Source organism: Idiotropiscis lumnitzeri, chromosome 3, assembly GCF_059441095.1.
Source record: "Idiotropiscis lumnitzeri isolate Australia: NSW breed Sydney's pygmy pipehorse chromosome 3, RoL_Ilum_1.0, whole genome shotgun sequence".
In the NCBI taxonomy this organism is placed as follows: Eukaryota; Metazoa; Chordata; class Actinopteri; order Syngnathiformes; family Syngnathidae; genus Idiotropiscis; species Idiotropiscis lumnitzeri.
In genome coordinates this window covers 6,413,366-6,433,444 of record NC_142393.1, presented here as the reverse complement: position 1 = coordinate 6,433,444, position 20,079 = coordinate 6,413,366, and the positions used below count along the sequence as shown (strand labels likewise).

General features: G+C 41.0%; 2 protein-coding genes across 4 annotated transcripts in view; both read right to left on the bottom strand.

The window, feature by feature from the left end:
* Nucleotides 1-14,098, bottom strand: part of plekhm2 (pleckstrin homology and RUN domain containing M2) — a 15,165-nt gene extending 1,067 nt beyond the window's left edge. Inside the window, exons 1-19 of one of the 3 annotated variants that reach the window (XM_088290880.1) lie at nt 13,836-14,098; nt 11,169-11,275; nt 10,340-10,449; nt 10,161-10,260; nt 8,695-8,782; nt 8,443-8,617; nt 8,123-8,182; nt 5,425-5,701; nt 3,757-4,428; nt 3,616-3,685; nt 3,033-3,123; nt 2,458-2,522; nt 2,116-2,204; nt 1,909-2,041; nt 1,120-1,292; nt 872-937; nt 624-783; nt 247-426; nt 36-152 (exon numbers count right to left, since the gene is read on the bottom strand). In XM_088290880.1, the coding sequence (XP_088147006.1) occupies nt 36-152; nt 247-426; nt 624-783; nt 872-937; nt 1,120-1,292; nt 1,909-2,041; nt 2,116-2,204; nt 2,458-2,522; nt 3,033-3,123; nt 3,616-3,685; nt 3,757-4,428; nt 5,425-5,701; nt 8,123-8,182; nt 8,443-8,617; nt 8,695-8,782; nt 10,161-10,260; nt 10,340-10,449; nt 11,169-11,275; nt 13,836-13,895 (2,793 nt within the window). In that variant the 5' untranslated portion in view covers nt 13,896-14,098. The remainder of the gene's footprint in view (nt 1-35; nt 153-246; nt 427-623; nt 784-871; nt 938-1,119; nt 1,293-1,908; nt 2,042-2,115; nt 2,205-2,457; nt 2,523-3,032; nt 3,124-3,615; nt 3,686-3,756; nt 4,429-5,424; nt 5,702-8,122; nt 8,183-8,442; nt 8,618-8,694; nt 8,783-10,160; nt 10,261-10,339; nt 10,450-11,168; nt 11,276-13,835) is intronic. The other 2 variants (XM_088290881.1, XM_088290882.1) reach the window with 2 other exon arrangements.
* A 1,046-nt stretch (nt 14,099-15,144) lies between these two features.
* ddost (dolichyl-diphosphooligosaccharide--protein glycosyltransferase subunit (non-catalytic)) lies at nt 15,145-19,559 on the bottom strand. Its single transcript, XM_088290883.1, has 11 exons — nt 19,211-19,559; nt 18,236-18,346; nt 18,070-18,156; nt 17,890-17,993; nt 17,727-17,821; nt 17,503-17,596; nt 17,254-17,402; nt 17,016-17,163; nt 15,957-16,077; nt 15,769-15,878; nt 15,145-15,677 (listed from the first exon to the last, which is right to left on the bottom strand). Exons 1-11 carry the CDS (start codon nt 19,431-19,433, stop codon nt 15,528-15,530), a joined length of 1,392 nt encoding a protein of 463 aa, XP_088147009.1. The 5' UTR covers nt 19,434-19,559; the 3' UTR covers nt 15,145-15,527.
* Between the last annotated feature and the right edge of the window lie 520 nt (nt 19,560-20,079).

The window sequence follows — 20,079 nt, the reverse complement described above, 5'->3', positions numbered from 1 at the left end:
ATATTAAATACAAGTAAAAGCGCTTTCTAACCCACCTGGAAGATGCTTCTCCACGCGCTGTCCAACACCTCCAGCAGTCTGTCTCTCTCTTCACACCCGCTGAAATACAAAACCCACGGGGGAAGGAAGCGGTCACGGTCCACAGCAAACTCCTGTCCGTAAAACAAGCAGAAAATGTGCGATGGTGAATGAAAGCTCCTGTGGGAGGACATATTGAAAGCATTTGACGTCGTCAAGTTCGCTCACAATGACACAGTACTCCACGTGAGCCTCCAGGCTGACAGCCTCGACGTCGCAGATGTCGACGCTGCCCAGCGAGCGGAAGAAGCTTGTCTGGCAGTCCTGATGGCAAGTCAGCAACCTGCTGTCCGTCACAACCAGACAACACGGGATACATGGGGTGGGGGCCGCACCTTGGGGGATGACCTGGAGGAGAGCAACTTGTAAATAAATCATCCGAGCACTCTGGCTCAAATACAGCGAAACCGCCACCTAATCGTGTTTAGAGCTATTTACGTTGTTTTTTTTTTGTAGGCTCTCTGAAATGGCCTAAGCTGCTGCCAAATCCCAGTCCACAACGGAAAGGAACACAATAATGGTAAACCATTTGGTTGAGTCCTTACTCCTTTGGAGACAGACTGGCAGAGCAGTTGCATCCAGTCAGCCATGTCCTGTTCGTTGTTGGCACTGAGCTCCAGCGGGGGGCGCTCTGTCAGGATGACGTGAAAGGCATGCGGACGCTCGGCGCTGTTTGAACGGCGGCACCCGCCGCAGTATTCTCCCCTGAGATAAGAGGGAGGGACACGTGAATAGCGTCATTTAACCTTTGCAGTGGCATTACAAAAAATTCAAAAAAAATAATAAAATTCACCCCATAGTGACTGAGAGCACAGGCGTCACATCAGTCCTTTCTGCATAGAGGTACAGAATTCCATTGCTAGAAAAAGACAAACTAATTAGAATCCTGAAAATACCACATACATTTATATAAAAAAGGCAAAACTATCAGATTCATGTGAAAAGTTTAGCATAAAGCGCATTACAGTAAGTGCTTTACAAACGGTATATTGTGCGTAAATTACGCAGCAAAAAGGAAACACACCAGATTTGTGTACGAACCTGAGGACGAGGTAGCAGCTTTTCCACAGCTCCTTGCCCAAGTATGTGGAGCCAGACCGGTACTGCATCAGCCCTTCCTTAGCGCTGGAAGGTAATACCAAGTTGGGCAAGGTTGCATCCATGGGATCCTCCCAGTGGACCAGTGAATAGAGATGAATTGAAACTTCAGAAACCTGGAGGGACAAAGAAGCGCTGACTCAAGTCTTTTTGTTTAAGCGCTGATTCCCGACCACTGGGGCTCAAAGATGTTTACTACCAGAGCTGGGCACTTGACCCTTTTTGCCGGTCAGTGCCCCGCCCTCCGGCCTCATTCATAGAAATTGCTTGCTTGAACGCACACTGCTGTCTCACGTCTCTTCTTACACAAAAAGTTGGCGGTGGCGCTTTTGATGCGTTCTGAGGCAATTTTTGTCATTTGCGCATTTCGCGAGTAGGTTCGTCACACGCACGAGGGCCGATTAGTGAGCCGGAATAAAAGCAACCTCCGGCATTTGTTAATTGAACCCTTTTTTAAAATTTGTCAAACTCACCCTGCGCCCCAAAAATGGGCGTCCGGACTGCCCAGCTCTGTTCACGACAATTAATTTCAAGTCGGAAAATAGTACAGTACAGACAGTAGCAGATTACACACCAAGTACTTTGTCGGTAAAGTCGTGAGTAAATGTGCCACTTTTTTGTTTGATGGTGTGCTAAAAGAGTTTTCTACTTTCAAATACGCGCTTTGGCTCAAAAGACGGGAACATTGTTTTAAAACAACAAGAGGCAATTGGCCGATAAGCATGTCTTCACCTCACAATGAGATTCCTGGGAGACAAATTTGGTGAGGGCAAGTTTTTCCATGGTGGCATCCGTCAGGACGGAAGGATATGGGGGCTCGCGGCAACCCTTCACCATGGCCGTCTTAAGAACCGACAAGAACCATCTGGGGGCAAAAGGTTGATGAGATTACTGTGGGCAGTCGGCATTGTTAAGAGACTCGTGTCGAAACACACTCACAGGGTCAAGGAGGCATCGGCTGTGTCTAACAGGAACTTCCTCCTTCGATTAGTGCAAACTATGCTCACTGTCTGTTGATCAAGGCCCACCTGAAAAGATGCCAACTTTTAAGCAGACAGAAGAGATTGATCACATAAAGATAGACGTCGATTTCTTTTTCAATGGAGTTTGACTGATTTTGCTCTCAATTCTTTTTTACATCACAAAATTTGAACAGTGGTGTGTCGACTTCTTATACGCACTGTAGACAGAGAGAGATTGAGCTAGATAAAGATAAGACAGGAACCGATAACTCCAGGGAGAGACTGACATAGAGATAGAAAGACGTGGAAAAGATCTTACTGAGAGATAATCAAGCTCATTGTAAGAAACAGCATCTTCCACCGTGTAAGGCTTCTCTGCTGCACCTGTGCAGAATAATACAAAGTTTCACCACACTTTAAAACACACACACACAAAAGATTTTCAATAAACTTTGTGGAATCAACATCAACATGAAAAAAACAAAATTCCTAGAAGAGGAATAAGAGTAGAAGCTGGCTTTGTTGTATACCTCTCCTTTCCAAAGACTGCAATGATATTTTTGTCCCGCGTTGTTTTTATTTCAGCTCATGCATTATATGTGCGCATTTAAAAAAAAAAAAAAAATAAAATATTATTTGGCTAAGTCTGTGTGTTCGTTGCGCATGCGTGTGACGTAGTAAATGAGTTCTCAATCCGGATTGGCTGTCGCTGATGCGACACAGCCATAAATTAATTTCATCCTACATAGGTGGAATGAGAGCTGCCCTAAATGCTCAACAACAAAAAGGTAGTGCGTAAAACACCTCAGACGTCAACACACATACTCGGGTGGATCACAGAAAAATTGGCTGTTATGTCTCCAAAGTGCAACATTTCCTCGCTGACTCACAGACCTTTCCTCAGCAGGTAGATGTAACAGTCGGTCAGCAGCAGGTAAAGAGGCTGCAGGTCCCCTTCCATATGGCCCGTACTCATCCTCACCATCTACGAACACGCGATGGAATGTTGTGACACTGGACTGCATTGTAATTACATTGTAGTTTTGTGAAAATCAGCATCTGCAAACGAATGACCAGCTCAAACAAACAAATTAAGCTACTTTAACGTGCCAGAACTTTGCCAATATATTTGTACAATCAGTATGCAGTGGTGCCTTGTGATACAAGTGCCAATTCTTCGAGATACAAGGAGGTCAATGGTGGCAGCACAGCTCATGATAACCATCAAATTACATTTGCTTCGCTGCAGTGGAAAGAAAATATCAGATGGTGGCAGTAATGAGTCATTTAGCTTGTTTGCCAGATGCCAATAGGCCCAGAGGACAAACTGCGTGTTTTGGAAAGCTGGGAACGGACTAATTGCACTTTGTCATTTCAAATGATTTCAACAGGGGAAGATGATTTGAGATATGAGCGTTTTTAGTCCGGAAACTCCGATCTCAAGGTGCCACTGCCTACAATATTAAAAGGTGATCACCCTGAAGAGTTGCTCCTCATTCTCTCTGAATACATGGATCATGAGGAGTAGTAAGTGGTTGTTGTCCACCCTAAAACACAAAAAGTGAACGTGAAACACATGTTGCGTATTTAGAAAACCAAGAACAGATTGTGTCCTTACTTAAATTCAGCAGGATGAGAACTTTCAGGAGGACTAAGCTGCTCCTCTTGCACAGTGGTCATTTTACACCCATCCGATTCCTCCTCGTTCTTCATGTCGGGTTCCCGTCCTGCCGGTTCTGTTGCCTCTCCTTGATCTTCATGGCCACCTGAAAGTATCTGTGACTGGCGATGCTCTGTAGGGTCATGGTGCCCACCACCTGAGGTATAAGAGTCTGGATCGTCGGGGGTAAGGCAGAGTACGTTTTGAGCGGCCTGCGGGACGTCTGGACTTGAGTCCCGGTCAGGAGGCTCCCCCCCGGCATCCTCTCGAAAGGGCTGCTGCGCAGGAGGCTCGGGAGCCTCCTCGTACTTGGGCGGGTCCCAGACCTCCTCGTTAAGTCTGTCCATGACATCCCGGAGGGGTTGGCCGACACTATCCATGGAGGTGTCGGTCATCTCAGGAAGCCTGAGGAGGGCCTCCACGCCGTCCTCATCGCATTTCTCGGCCGCCTCTGTTCCCGCCCGATCAAGGTGGATTACGGTGCAGTTCAAAGAATCGGAATCCTCCCCGTTAGGTAAGCTGCTGCCCATTTCCATGTGCTCAGACGATAAGGAGTTATGGATGCTGCTGATGGAATCAGTGGAGCTCTTTCCACGTCGTTTTTTGCTAGCTTTTCTTCGTCTTGCCATCCTGAGGGAAAAGTTGTTCATTTAGACATCTCGGCATTGATTATCAAAGTGTGATAAAAGTGATTTTGTGGAGGACTGAAAGTGACAAAATTAAATAAATAAATACACCATGAGATGTTTAATTAAAATTGTCATTAATCAATTAAATGGTTCAATTAAATTCAATTAAATGTGGAATTAAATAAATAAATGACATTAATTAAATTATCAATGATTATATGTAAAAAAATCAATATAATTATTTCTGTATTTGGTGAATTATTTCGGTATTTAATGAATTATTTCTATATTGAATGAATTGTTACTGTATATAATTATTTTATAGTCCCGCGTCGTAACGGCTTTGAAAGATTTGAGTTTGTCAGCGTTTAGCTGACGGTTTGTATTCCAACATTGAATAACTTTGAATTTTTATCTATCTTTAGTGTGCAATACATTTTAATTGAGTCAATAGACAACTGACTCACGGCCGAGTTCCCCCATACTGCGAGCCGTTTTCGAGGATCTTCTCAGATTTTTCAAGACTTACGTTGTTCTGTGACAATATAGCAACCAAAAGAAAGAGTAGACTCTTCTTTCACCAGCTTTTTTTTCAGTGCTTTAATAACCAGCAGTAGACCACGAGCGAGTTCTATTTCATCCTTCATGACTGCCTTCACTGAGCGTTCCCTTCGCGCATGCATGTCACCTGCGATCCCTGGATGACCCATGACGTGTATAACGTCTGGTGTCCTACGGAATCTTCTCGCGTGAACGTGACGCACTGGCGGTCATTCGGGATTCATAGAACCCTACTTACAGAATTTTTGTTTTACCCAAACACTGGCTTCTGACCAAAAAGCAGATTAAATATGCCATTGGCGAAAAGGAATGTCAAGCAGGACAGTGACTTTGATGCTAATATTTTAAGCAAATTTTATGAAGATGCTTGAATTTCACAGAAAAGCAGAAAAACATACTTGATGGAGATGTCCATCAGTTTTCAGTTCTACTTTACCGAATGACTTCCAGCTCGTTGTTGGTGCTCTCTGCGTCGTCTCCAGCGCAAGCGATGTGACAGGCGGCCACATGAACCGGCGTGACGTCAGCCGAGGTGTTGGTGTCCGAGTCATGACTAAAAGGGTTGAGTCTGGATGTGGGACTGGGCGGCGACAGGCGAGCGACCACCTTCGCCTTGCCATTTGCGGCAGGTAGGACCACTGAGTCGCTGATGACTGTCAGAGGATCAGAACCACTGGACCTCGGACAGCTGGCCTGGTCGGTCAGGTCACCTTCTTTTGTGGAATGTGACATCAAGACATTGTGTGAGGACAAGAAACAGCTTACATATTTGCTTTTGGAGTTGTAGAAATACATAACATATCTTTATACAACATTGTACCACAATCAGAACTACCGATTACACTGGTCAACAAAGTTTTACTACAGTATATACATATATTATTTTTTTAATAAGAGATGTACTGGTAATTCCAATTTTCTGGATTTTTTTTTTTTTTTTTACACTGATTCCGAATCTGCCCTTTCTTTAGCATATCAGTTTTTCCACAAGAATAATAACATCTTAACAATAATGTGTAATATATAAATATATTTATAAAATTTAGAAATTAAGGGTTAAGTTATTTTCTTCTGAAATGTCACAACTATAAATTACAACACTTGGTAAAAATCCAATAGGTCAACTTAAAACCACAAATGAGACCCAATGTGCTAGAAAAATGTAAAGACATTTTTTTATTTTTTTTTTTAAATTGTCGTCAAAAATACAATTTGGGACACATAAAGCCATCTATGATTAAAATTTGCCATTGACCAGTGTTATTAATGATTATCTTAACTTCAACAGATTTCATGTGTATTTCTACATCCCCACTCCACACAACATGAATTAGAGCTTGCGCCATTCGTGATGTTCATCAGCAAGACAATAGAGGAAGCCATCAAGTAGTGGTAGTAAACAGAAAGATGTGGCACAGGCCTAGTCTGAGTATTTCTGTACAAGGACTACACTAACATCCCGACATATTCACGATCGTCAAGCACTGATTTCAGTTGAAGAGCTCCAATTCGCCAAAAGTAGTTTTTTGCTGCCACCTTGTGGCATTTATGGGCTTTTTTTTTTTTAGGGGTGGAGTCTTTTACGAGCATAATATGCTTCATCAATGAAACCATGCAATCTAGTCTAACAAATCCAACGCATTTAGCTGGTATAAAAAATGTTAGCAGCTTCAGTAGAGTATTGAAGATATTTGTAATTATTAGAGAGGTTTGCGCATGTGCCTCTAAGTTTTGAATTTCAAGGTTCAAAGTTTGTATGTTGCTCATTGTGAGAGCAAGGAATTTCTTGGGGTATTCCAGATTCCTCCCACATTTCCAAATCGTGCACTTTGGGTTCATTGAAGACTCTAAATTGTGAGAATGGTTGTTCGTCTATGTGTGACCTGCCATTGGCTGGCTACTTCACCTCTCACCCAAAGTTAGCCGAGATGAGCTCCAGATCGATGATAAGCGGTAAAAACATTTTTTTTTTTTTTTTAAATGTATGGATGGACATTTGTTTATTCCAACCTCTGATCAGACTCTAGGCCAATGTCACATATCACAAGGCAAGAAGAAAACAGACGGGAACAGTGACAACAGCCGTACTCGTCTCACTGTGTTAAAGAAAAAGGAGGATTAGGATGACGTCCCACATGAGTTTCATGCATAAAATAACAAATATCAGCCAAGCAATCAATTCAATGTATTGAATGATTTAAATGTTAACAATGGTTTAATTTGTTCCGAGACCACATGGGTAGTAACGCAAAAAAAAAAAACACTTATGTTGCAAATCAACTTTCCCGATTGAAATGAATGGAAGTGCCATTAATCCATTTCACCAGCCCATAAAAAAAGACCATCTATGTCATTTTCCATTACGTGTTAGCATTAACTTTCCAAATATTTCCAAAAATTTATTTTTTTATTTTTTTAAACACACAAAGTGTAATTCAAATTTTAATTTGATAGTAAAATTAAACCTCGATAGAACTTGAAGCCTATTTTGAAGAATTGGTCACAAGTTGCTGATTACTATGAAGCAAGTTGTCTTTTCTGCCACCATGCACAGCTAATATCTGAAGTTTCTGCTTGCAAGTCACCGCAAAAGCACAAATAAAGGCCCAATAATGGTTATCTCAAAGAACCTGTGAGTCATTAATATCGTACTGTATCCATGAAAACTAGTGCACATTTTGCAAAGAAAATCTAAGCATTTGTTTCACTCTGAAAAGTAGCCCACATTTTAACACCAAAAAAATGTTCAAAAGATTGAGCGACACAAAAGCTGTGTTTTGATAAGACTATAATTACTGTGTACACACTGTGCTACAGTATCTTGCAATGTTTATCAAAGGAGTTGCTGCGGTTATGCAAAAGGCCACGAGCAAGCCATTTCTGTTGACCAAATACACACACACACACACACACTCAAGCACCAAAAGTGAATTTGCCTTCACAGGAACTCCACTTGACTAAGAACAATGCTGATTTTTCACAAGACAAAACCCATTTTGCCGAAAATCATGGCAAAGCTATGCGGCGAGCACACAACATACATGAAGCAAAACTGCGGAAAACACAATGCGATGACAAAAGGAAATTGGAAGGGCCTGGATTGGCAGGGAGGAAAAGTTTAACCAATGTCCCACCTTCCCAGTCTGCACTTGGCATTGCCTGCAACACGGGGAAGATGTCACCGAAATCATAATCTAAAAAAAAAAAAAAGGGAGGGATAACAAGAAACATTAGAGAGAGCTTTATGCTAAATTAAAATATGAATTATGGCATGCGGGGAAGAAAATGAATCAATGGAGGGAGAGTAAATAGAAAAGTGGAAACTAGAACTGTAGACTTGTAAATCGTCAACAAGAGTGATGTGCCACGTTCACTTCAGCTGTCGATTACTAACTCCAAATCTCAAAATGTAAATTCAGGTTGGTGTTACACTTTCAGATGATGTTGAGCTCACCTTCACTTGAGGGGGCGATGGCACTGTCGTCCCACTCCAGGTTGGTGGACGTCAGGGAGGTGAAGGAGTTCAAAGATAAACTGTCCGAGCTGGGCAGCCTTTCCTCAAAGTCCAAAAGGTTGTGCGGTTTGTAGTATTCAGGCATGTAGGCGGCCACGTCCAAATAGGGCGCATCCTGGAGCATCACATGCGGAGGTTAGCGGCGCGTCAAACGGTTCGTTTGGGAAGGAAAAGTGTAAAAGAGATGCGGACCAGTTCCAGATCGAAACGAATGAACTCCAATCCGGCTACCAGCGTGAGGAAAAGTGTCAGGTGGTCATGACTGCAGACCAGCGCATTCCTACAACAACAAATAAATATTATTCATGGATCGCAGCTTCCATCAGAACATTTGAACTTAAATTCTTCTTTGTTGTCAGTTTATAATGCAGAAATCGACTTACAAAGTTGCGCACAAAACACGCACAAATCATACAACATCAGAAGTAATGTTTGTATTTTATGTTGCAAGTCACCTTTGCAGGACAAAATGAGCAAATATTTTGAAAAATGCTACAGTATTTTTTAGACATTTGAAGTTTGTTGTGAGTTAAAATACATTTACAATGTTCTTGAAAAGTTTAACTGTGTCTTAAATTCAAATATGTCCACAGCATGTGAGAGAGTTTTATTCCCAACGTGATCTTTCCCAAAAATGACAGACCATCAAAATGCAGAGTGCAGTTGCTACGGCAACTTCAACACACCAAGAATTTTGACAATCTAATGAAGAGTGCCTTTTGTTTGTGATATCGCCAACAGAAAATCGGATCAAAAATGCCTTCAAATTGAGTAAAACTGTCTAACTCGATTATTTCTCAAAACATCTCTTTGGTCCTTTTTGATTCATTTGCGCAACTCAGAAAAACTGTTCTCTAATTGGCTGACAAGTTTTAGTTAAAAATAAAAAAGAGAAAAAAATCCAACAATAAGCTCATGAGGGGCGAAATTCCAAAGGCTTCTCCAGTTTGATGCGTCAAAATTACTGTGATGTTTCAAACGACATCACTTGCCCTAAAAACTCAACCGGAATAACGCAACTGGAAAACTAATCATGAAGCAATTGTTTTTCATCAACGCAATGTTAGGAGGATTTTTAGAGCCGTTTAAAGTGCTCATTCGATGTTTTGAGAGAATTCCACAAATATAGCAGCCACTTGGCACACTGCGCTTTTTAGTTGTTCTCTCCATAACAGGTGGCTCGGGACCGTATATGCGAGGTGTGGGAAAACTACGGCCCGGGGGCCACATGCGGCCCGCTAAAGGTTTTAATCCGGCCCGCCGAAACATTAAATGAATAAACCTTGTTAATGTTTTATTTTCTAAATACTGTGGTTTTTCAAAGACATATATATATTGTTGTAATTGTTTTGTTCGCTTTCATTTCAAATTAAATGTAATTTTTTTCACCGATGAGGTGAGATCACCAAAACACTCCATCCTTCTGCTCCTGGTCCAGCCCCCCTGCCAATCTAAAAGTTTGCCCACCCCTGGATATGCTGTCATAAATGCGGGTTTACTGTAATCCAAATTGACATCTTAACAAAACGGATTGTGTGAGAAATCAAAAATTGCATTTTCAATCGTGACTATTCATTCAACACTGCTAAAAAGGCTTGGAGAAAACAAATGCACAGCACAAAATATCCCTTAGATGCCATAAGAGTTAAATTACTTACTTGAAGTAGTACTTCTGTAGCAGTCCTTGGTTCTCCTGGAAGAGGCGTAGGTAGCTTTCTAAAGAGCTCTCGCTCAACGCCAGGTATAACCATGCCCGACCTAGGAGCACAGTCAGCGTAAACCTTCTTGAAGCTCTCACACACACACGACAATGTGTGAGGACGCAAGTGTGACTCACTTCGACCCAGGTTAGTTGCTATGTGCTGAAGCTCGTCGATCTGGCGAACAGCCTCTCGTCTTGTGAAGTGAAGGACAAGAACCCAGTAACCCGAGGAGATATCCTGCAGCCTGCCGTGGAGAAAAGGTCATTCTTAGAGGTGGACATCAGATTGAGGCACTGGTCCGTTTTGCTGACAACGGACGGACGCCGGTTTTGTGACGATTAACAGAAACACGATTGTCTCCTGTGTTTCTTTGTGAGAGTGTGACAACGCAAATTTATAATGCTAGCTTTTTTTAGTCTCATATTTTATTTATGTGTATTTGCTTGCATATAAACCTTTATGGTTGATGTTTTCTATTAAGTCTTGGTGAAATTATTCACATTCAAGACTCGTGTTTGATCGCCGGGCATTGACTAAATGCAAACGCTTTACACTTCTTTTACAGTAGGTGGCAGTACGTAGCAAAGAGCTGCAGCTCAAGAACCAAGAAGAAGAAAAAGAAGCAGCGCAGTATTTATGAACAGTAGTTGGACTGTGCTACTTGGATTGGATTGGATTTTATTTATTTTATTCTGGTTAAGGTAAGCCATTTTAGTTCTTAAATTCAAATGTTTAGCATTTTAGGAGCTAAACAGCTGCAGACAACCACAGGCAGCCACCAGTTCATTAGACTGGCAAACGGATCGACTGACTGACCAAGTGACGCTTAGAGGTTGGTTCATGGACTGACAAATAACGGACTGTTACGCAGGCCGGATGACGCACCAGCGAAATTTACTAATACTGTATGCCCACCTCTGATCATTTCATTACACCGTCATAGAAATATGACAGCTTTCTTACCCGTACAGTAGCGCATGGTCAAGGTGCTCGCAGAGCCGCTGCAGAACACGGTCGTGGTTCCGGATGGCCGGAGTCTCATCTTCACAGGCCGCAAAGTAACTCTGCAACTGTGGAAACACAACATGAAGACACCGATGTTGACTAACTTTTCGATTGAAGGTGCAAGAGTGTTATTTTGCAAATGAAGAATTGAAGAAAACTCAAAAAAGAAAAATATAATTGATGTGTATTGGCTGACAAAATGAATTTGTATGTGAAAGGGAAGAAATAGAGAGGCATTTGGGGTCTAATCTGAATTTGTTGCGTTTGCTAACTAATCCCTAACGCAACACTGCTGCACCATAACAACATTACAAGTTCGGGAAGAATTCCGATCCAAGAAGTAGAAATTGATGATTCGAGACCAAAGTGGAGGCAAAACATATTTGACAGAACTAAAGATAAGTGATGTCCGACTCAGCAATATTGATTTGAGGCAGTGTTTTATCTGATTAAGTTCAATGAATGAAAGTTCATGGACTCGTTCATATTTTGGACAAACGTGAATTGAACGTAGTGCCTGATGATGTGCAATGTTATTAATAGATTGTTTGAACTCACTTTGTTGTTGTATGACTGATTTTTGCTCCAAGTACTGCGCTTTTTTTTTTTTTTTTTTTTTTTTAAAGTGCTCTATAAATAAAGTTGAGTTGAATGTTAGGCAGGTAGAGGTAGCGGCAGTAATAGCTAATTTACTCCCTCAGATTTTATTTGTGCTTTTACATTAAGAACTACTGCCCAGTTTTTGTTTTAAATCCTCATTAAATAAATAAATAAACAAATAAACGAATAAATAAATAAATAAACATAATTCAAGCTTTACTGGATGTGACACGCTTACATGAACAGAACTCGGATGTAATAAAACCGGTTAGTGATGAGATAGTGGGCTGTACAAAGCATCGTAGAATATAAATAAGATTTTCAACTTTACTGACACAAAGCCATCGTTTCATTCATCACCCTTCCTCTTAAGTCATGAGTAGGAGTAAACAAAGTACAATTATATTCGTTTCCACAATATGTTGTATTATGATGGCAATTCTAAATAGGGCATACACACTGCCGATCGATTACTCCATTTGAGGGTTTCACAAGAGCGACGAGTAAGACTATTGTGCTCTTAAATTGATGGCGTATTCAAGCAATGCTTGTTTTTGTTTTGTTTTCTCCACTGGACATTCACCGGACTCAATATTTTCATAATTTCTGCTCTAAGACAATTCATGTTTCCTATGGCCGCTGTCATAGTACATGTATAATATTGTGCTACGCTCGTTGTGCTATATAAGTCATCCGTGTTTCAAGTGTATCGAATGAATAGCTATCAAATATTGACACACAGGGTCGCAAGGCACTAAAGCTAGAATATAATTATCTACAAACATATTACTACGTGGCATGTTATCCTGTTTAGCCTAATACTGGAGTGGTTTCCAAAATTGTAACCGGGCCTTTTCGCCATACCATGTACCCCATCACACATCTGTGATGATAATTCTTCAAAAGTGGAAAATAGCATAACTCATTATTAAGTGAAAATTGTTTTCTTAAAGGTACAGTGTGTAGAATTTAGTGGCATCTAGTGGTAAACTAATAGAATGCAATTACCTAAATTTGTGCGTTTTGAAGCAAGTGCACTACAGTGCCTCAGTGAGCCCACAATTTGCAAGCTTACCAGCAATTTCTTCAGCAGAGGTGCAAGCAAGATGTCATCAGAAACGACTTCCGGTATTCCCTCAATTGATGAAACAATTGCATTTGTTAAACATGCAATAATATTATTCCAGCAAATTTGTGATCGGGTGATAGTCTCCTTCGTGTCTCCGAAGCAGAAACATGGCGAAGAGAAATGTCAGCGTCTTGTGCGGTGAGCTGCCGCCCATGAAATATAATTGTGATTATTAGATCTGCGATTATATCAAAAAATGTACGTTGATGAGTTAGAGTAATTTTTTTTTTTGCATATTACTGATATTAATAGTTTTTAAAATGAACTTCGAAAAATCTAAACATTCTACACAGCCCCTTTAATGTTAACATTTCTCAGGCAATGTCTTTTTAACCCCAAAAAAAACATACAATGCTTTGAAAATAATCCAAATTAAATAAAACAAAAACTGTCCGTTATATATAACTCACAACATTCAACACCAAAAAGGAGCTCCTTTGAATAGATCCTCATTAATAAAGCATCTTAACTTTAAATATCAGGAACAAAACACTGAACATCAAAAATATTCAGGCCCACTGTAGCAGTGCCTTTTTCTCATCTCTCATCTAAGCTTTCATGGAATACTTAAATGGTACGCGACTGTTGTGATTTTGGAGCGAATTCTGCCACTGTTTATGGCTCTGGGAAATGAATTATTAAATGTTCCCATGTACCCCCAACCCCCTGCAATGTGCTCACGTTCCCATCCAGAGAAACACTGCCAGTATGCCGCAGTGCCTCGATGCGGTCATCGTGACTTACTAAGACATGTTGTCTAGCTATTGTAGAATTTGAAATGACAGAAAGTTATCGTGTGTAAACATTAGCCAAAAGGGTTCTGGATGAGCGCAAGCCAGTTTGCATCCAATAACGTTAGCGAGTTCAAAATCGCCAAGTACGTCATGGAATCTCACCTTCTTGACGGACAAGGAAATGTTTTCCAGAATGCGGTCTTTGACTTTGAGTTGATCCATCGCGCGCGGTTCTCTTGTTGACAGCAGCAGACTGAAGCCTGTCAGCTGACTCGAGCTGGCTCCTGCGCTGCTAGATTTGCTAAAGCTAACAGCGCCGTAGCTCGCTAATTTACCGGCTCCAGTTTTGTAAAAAAAAAAAAAAAAAAAAATATCACAAAAGTATTGTCGGGTTTGTTAAACACGGTCAGTCAACCAGACGAGATGAACAATACCGGAATGATTTCGTCTTGCGATAGTTAGCTAACAAAGACACTTAAGGTAGCTGGAAAGAAAACACGGATAATCGCATTTTACTATTATGTCAGTAAATGTGACTCCTTAGCATCTATCACGCAGTTCCTTTTCGGTTTATTGTTCGCCTAGTTAGACACATTGTTGCCAGGGGTGGCTAACTTATGCTAACTTTCTGCGCCGCATTCATGATACGTCTGAGGAAACGTGACGTCACTGTGCATGTCACACCCCCCTCAAAAAATAGCGCCGCCCACAAAATAACTTAGTAGACGACGTTGCCATTTTTTCTGACAATATAGATTTTTAATCATCCCGATCAAGGTAATCCAAAGGTTGAATTGAGGTAACTCCTGATTGTTCAATATTACTCAGAAAAATATGTTAATAGTCTGACAAAATGGAAGAAATGTTTTCAGTTTTGCCTTATTTTATTTGAAGTCATCCATTTTAAAAATGTCTTAATTAGACACTTATAGTAACCACCTGCTTGTGAAGGATTAGTCTATTCCTAAAACATGTTTTATAAGATGAGGTGTATCCAGAAGTTCCAGGACAAATTAAATCTATTTCAAACCCAAAGTACGTTTTCCCCTTCAGTGCAGCCCAGACAACCAACCAAGTCATCATGCGGCTTTCGCTTCATTCAGTGCGTGAGAAGAGGTAAGAGATGCAACACGCCTGCTCACAATCCCATCGGCACTTGACGCGTTCTGGCCGAAAAGAACATTACAGAGCTGGAACAACTTCCCAACTCACACAATCTGGCTCCTATGATTCTCTCAACCCCCAGCATCACAAAGCTAAAGGCCACAGTGTAACAAAATGGACCCGTGTGATGTATGACATCATAATGGATGGAGAATTCTAAAGAAGCCTGAAACGAGTGTATGATAGCATGGCAGAGAAGGCTTGGGAAGAGCATTAGACTGAGTGGGATTATTTACTGAGGTTGTACATTGCTTAAACTGATATTTGTTACAAAGATCAGAGAAAAAAAACTATCTTGGCTATACAGTCCATGTGGAATGTCAGTATTTTATTTATTTGTTAAAAAAAAAAAAAAGTCTTCCAATTTTGTTCAGTGCATGTGGCTACCACATTGTGAAACAAGGTTCAATACACCTCATAATTCATTTGTCGCTTCATCATTACAGAAAACGTTTCACAACCTAGTAACATTCCCAAAATTCAGATTTTTTTCACAGGCCTTAAAGTGTAAAAGAAATGAACCGATTTCAGATTTTTCACAGGCCTTGAAGCGTAAAAGAAAGCCTAAACACCTCCATTAAAACATCCACCAACTTACTTGAGTGGGATTGGACCCCAACAAACGGATTCAATTTAGAGTTGCTTTTAAAGTTCACTTGTTTCATTTCCTGTTCCCCGCTTTCCTCCGAATCAGTCAGACTTTTCCTTCTCTTTCATGTGCAGGAACACAATGCTGAAAACAAAGAGTCCAGACATCATGGAGAAGACGCTGGCGTAGTACGGGAAGGCCGAGGGGATGAAGCGCTCATACTGGGTGTGCTGCAGGGGACGGACTGACACCTGTGATGACAAACATATGATACGTTTTATTCTCTCAGGGTTTTTTCCTTTCCTAAAAGTCGCAAGATTCCGATTTTAAAGAGAAACTCGCCTGAGTGGAGGAGTACAGGTGCGTGTATCCCAGTCGGTTGTAGTCCACCTTGAATTGGAAAACTCCATAGACGTCGGGCAACTTGAACTGGACCCTGTATTCGCCGTCTTCTAATGAATGAAAACATTCCAATGCCACATGTTAAGATTCAAAGCGGATACAAGCAGCGATGGTGCATGACTCCATACCAGCTTTCTTAAGGTAAGTCCTGACGAAGGGGTCGATTCTCACAAATTCCAGTTGAATATCGTCACCGTCGAAAGGAACCCAACGGCCCTCAGAAAGCATCTCAATGACAATGCTGTACTCCTGCATGTGCAACACATTTTCCATTATTAGCTGGCATATTGTGCTTTTTTTTCACCTTTTGAAACCTGTCTCAATGATTTTGTCAAATACTGCAAATGATTTAGAGAATTACAGCCACTTGACACCCACTTTTACGCATTTTGAATGTTGTCTCATAAAACAAACAACTATCCAGGAAATGTTCCGGCATCCCGTTAGTCGGGAGGAATGGCTTAGATTAAAAGTATATTAATATTGAAGATATGTGATTCAGCAAACGGATGCATATAGTAAATTGAAAGCTTATACTGTTACAAATGTGATTTGCTTTCACGGTACAGTTTCGCAAAATTTTTGGACTCCTCTTGATGGCAGTCTCTGTTCAGCTTTAGCATAGGTGTCTAACTCTGGCCCGCGGGCCAAATTTGGCCCACAGTTTAATTATATTCAGCCTGCGAGGCTATACCAAATGACTACTATGCCATTTTACATTCTATGTAATAATATTAACATTAAAAATGATAATAGTAATATTCAAAACGATAATAGTAATTTTAAAAACTAAACATTGTATTGCATTAATAAAACCACTTTTAATAAAAAAAAAAAAAAAAAATCAGCATTTATAATTTTTTTTAAAATTAAATGCTGGCCCGCAGCTTTGTTCAAGTTTTACTTTTTGGCCCACTGTGTATTTTAGTTTGACATCACTGATCTTCAGGCTCAAGGTTGTTGTTTTTTTTTAATTTTTTTATCTGAACCAAGGAGTCAAAAATATCACTGGTTCATAAGCAAATTTGAAGCTTCATTTCCTCATCACTAATGTGTTATATATATTTTTTTGATTGATGACCAGAAAATAAATTGTGTTATGTCTTTACTGTGATATAAAATAGCCTCTATCGTGATGATTTTTTTCCCCTCCATATGGCCCAGCACGGCTCCACTGTGAAACTCACCACAAGGTCTGTGACGGTGTATGCTGCGGGGGGCATGATCTCTCCCACGGGATGGTGCCTAACTTCACCCACCCTGAGGACGCCGGCCTCTTTAAACACCCAGCGTGACAGAGCCTCAGCCAGTTCCATGTTGCCCGTCTGCTCGTGTCTACAAGGAACAAGAACATCACAACGTTGCTTTAGCAAAGCTGGAGTGACACAACTACGACCAAAATAAATGCAGTGAAATGGGACTTACAGCTGAGATCCAGGTGCAACTTTCTGTACGTCAGAGGTGAAAAAGGCGTCACTAAAAAAGTCCAGTGAGCCACTGAAAACCACTCTGGCGTTGTTTCTGGCCTGCAGGCCGGCAATCAGGAGGGTGTTTTTGCCCACAGCGTGGGGGTACTAGAAAAAAAAAAAAAAGCACAAGTTAGTCAAACTTTTATTCAGTCCATAAGCAGAAACTGTGAGAAACTAAAACCGTCCATACACAACAGCGTGTTACCTGAGAAATGGGTCTGTCGGGGAAAAACGAGTAGGCCGCTGACGAGCCAGTGAGGATGTCAAGAACAAGAGGGTTGTCAGGGTCGGCCACCATGCTGAAAAGAGAAAGACATGTTGGTCGAAAAACGGTTGGGAAACACTGAGTGTATCATCAAAGCCACCTATTCGTGTAGTGGACATTATCGTGACATCAAATTCTTTCCCTTTCAATAACGTCTTACTTACCCAACACCCTTAAACAGCACTGGTTTATGGGTGTCTTTGCCAACAATGGTTGGAGCTTTTAGCAGGTTCTCTGGGTCAGCAACAATCAGAGTGTGCTGCGGGCAAAAAAAGATGATCTTGTGAGTAAGAACAGTGCGCCATGGCATTGGTACAATTAGATTACCTCTCCTGGATCAGACTTGTCATAGTTGTGATGGTCAATGACGGCAGTGCCCTCCTCATCAAACTCGATGCCACACTCACTTCCCAGCTCCCTCAGCGGGTCACCTGAGGGCGGGAAAATAACATTTGAACATTTTGAATAATATTTCATGTAAGTCAGAGCAGGTAGATGTCAACTAACCAATATCAGAACTGGCAGCAACCAAGACATTTCCTCCACCATCAATGAAGGATGTGATGGTCTCCACATTGATATTTCCTCCAAAGTCTGTAAATGACAAAGAGAAAGCTTCGGAAAAGAACAGAAATTGTGACGCAGAAATACAAAAAAAGTGCAAGAAATGTACCTTCAACAGACGGTGAAAAGATGATGAGATGGTCATACAGGAACTGGCCATATTTGATAAGAGAAAGTGATGGGTCGTCGGCGGTCTTGAATGTAAGCTCAAAACCACGATCTGAAAAGTGATAGCGGGAAAAACATCAACATTAATGTGCTTGGACGGTCACATGACTAGTCACACGCTGCCAGGATGGCCGAGTGGTCTAAGGCGCCGCGTTCAGGGCCCAGTCTCCCCAGGAGGCCTGGGTTCGAATCTCGAATTTCCCCATTGTGGGACTAATAAAGGGAATATTATTATTATTATTATTATTATTATTATTATTATTATTATTATTATTACATTGTCTACACAGTCAAATAACCACATTAGACTATACGTCAACTCCCTCCTACAGACGGTCACATACGGTGCCACAAAGGTTAATGCTTGATAACATTTGCATAAAAAAACTACATCATATATATTTAAAAAGAATATTAAACTGATAACACTTACAAAGTACCAGTAAAGTCTATGCAGGATATGAACTACACAGTCCCAAAACAACTAAGTAGATGAATCGTCAAATAAATACAATTAATACACAATCAAAGAAGATCAATACTTATTCACTTGTTTTAATAGACTCGCGTGTCATAATTATGCGCCAACAATGACGCAATTAAGGCGCGCCGGAGTAGGCAACAGTTTCATTTGACTGCTGATTGTGCTAAAAAGTCCACAAAATTAAAAAATATTCCCAAAATTGTGTTATGGGGAACGAGATGGTTTGAATTCTAATTCGTGGTTTGAAAATATTGCTCAACAATTAGAGCAGATATAGTGAGCCAATTTTCAGAGGTGAGAACGTTAGCGAAGCTAGGCTAATGTTAGCAATCGTTTCTGCAGCTTGTGAATCAAACCAGAGATAACTACTCCCGAAAAATCACTCCGAATATTTACAAAAGTATGCAATAAGAATGCATCGTAGACGCTCACCTGACAGACTGCGGAAGAAGATTGAATGTGTGTCCCTGATGTTGACGTTGTCCAGCAGGACCAGCGTCTTGCCGTCGGCCGCAGCACAGTGCAACAAGGAGGCTAGCGAAAACAGTGTCACAACAATGCTTTCCAAAATGGTGGGCCTACTGTTAATCATCCGTGTTTTTGACGACAATCTAAAAGCGGTCCGTTTCGTCGGCATGTCTATCGACGCGGCCATTATGTAGCAATGGATGGAAGTCGACGTCAGCGTTAGTGCGGCACTTCACTTTGACCCCGAGAAGCAGCCATTCAGAGAGGCCAACGCGTCGTCTTGTTTTTCTTTCACCAATGGGATAAAAGCAACGTTGTAGTCCATTTCCGTACTTCCATGCCTTATGTGGGAAAACGTTACCATGACGTCACAAAGTACGTGTTTGATTCGTCAAGCGCTCCGCTTCCCCCCCTCACATTTCCAAAAACGAAACTTCTAAAAGCATTAGAACGCTTTATGTCCCAGAACAAAAATTTGCGTTGTTACGATTGCCCTTGTCTGCTTTATGTCTGGCTAATTGATGTTTCATTAATTAATTACATTAAATCTATTTTTGCTTACATACACATACCCAACGTATGGTTTATGCGCCAAATCCTGATTTTTTTTTGGGGGGGTGGGTTTGATTCTGCTCTCCACTTTCAGTGGTTTCACCCGACTGGCGAACAAGTTCAGCGTCATATGAATCCAAAAAGGAAGCCAACAATTGCACACCTGCTGAAGATATCATTAAATTATGGGTACAAGCAATCATTCTACAGCATCATCATAACTTGACACTCACAAATTATTTATTGTATAATTTAATTGACCTTTTGAGGATTACATGATA

What these genes read in the sequence shown, in the direction of transcription:
- ddost (XM_088290883.1), bottom strand. Translation starts at nt 19,433, where the DNA reads ATGGCCGCGTCGATAGACATGCCGACGAAACGGACCGCTTTTAGATTG. An exon ending in GTGCTGTTTAAGGGTGTTGG is followed by an intron (nt 17,597 to 17,726) that starts GTAAGTAAGACG and finishes TTCTCTTTTCAG; the next exon opens with CATGGTGGCCGACCCTGACA. An exon ending in ACCTGTACTCCTCCACTCAG is followed by an intron (nt 15,678 to 15,768) that starts GCGAGTTTCTCT and finishes TTGTCATCACAG; the next exon opens with GTGTCAGTCCGTCCCCTGCA.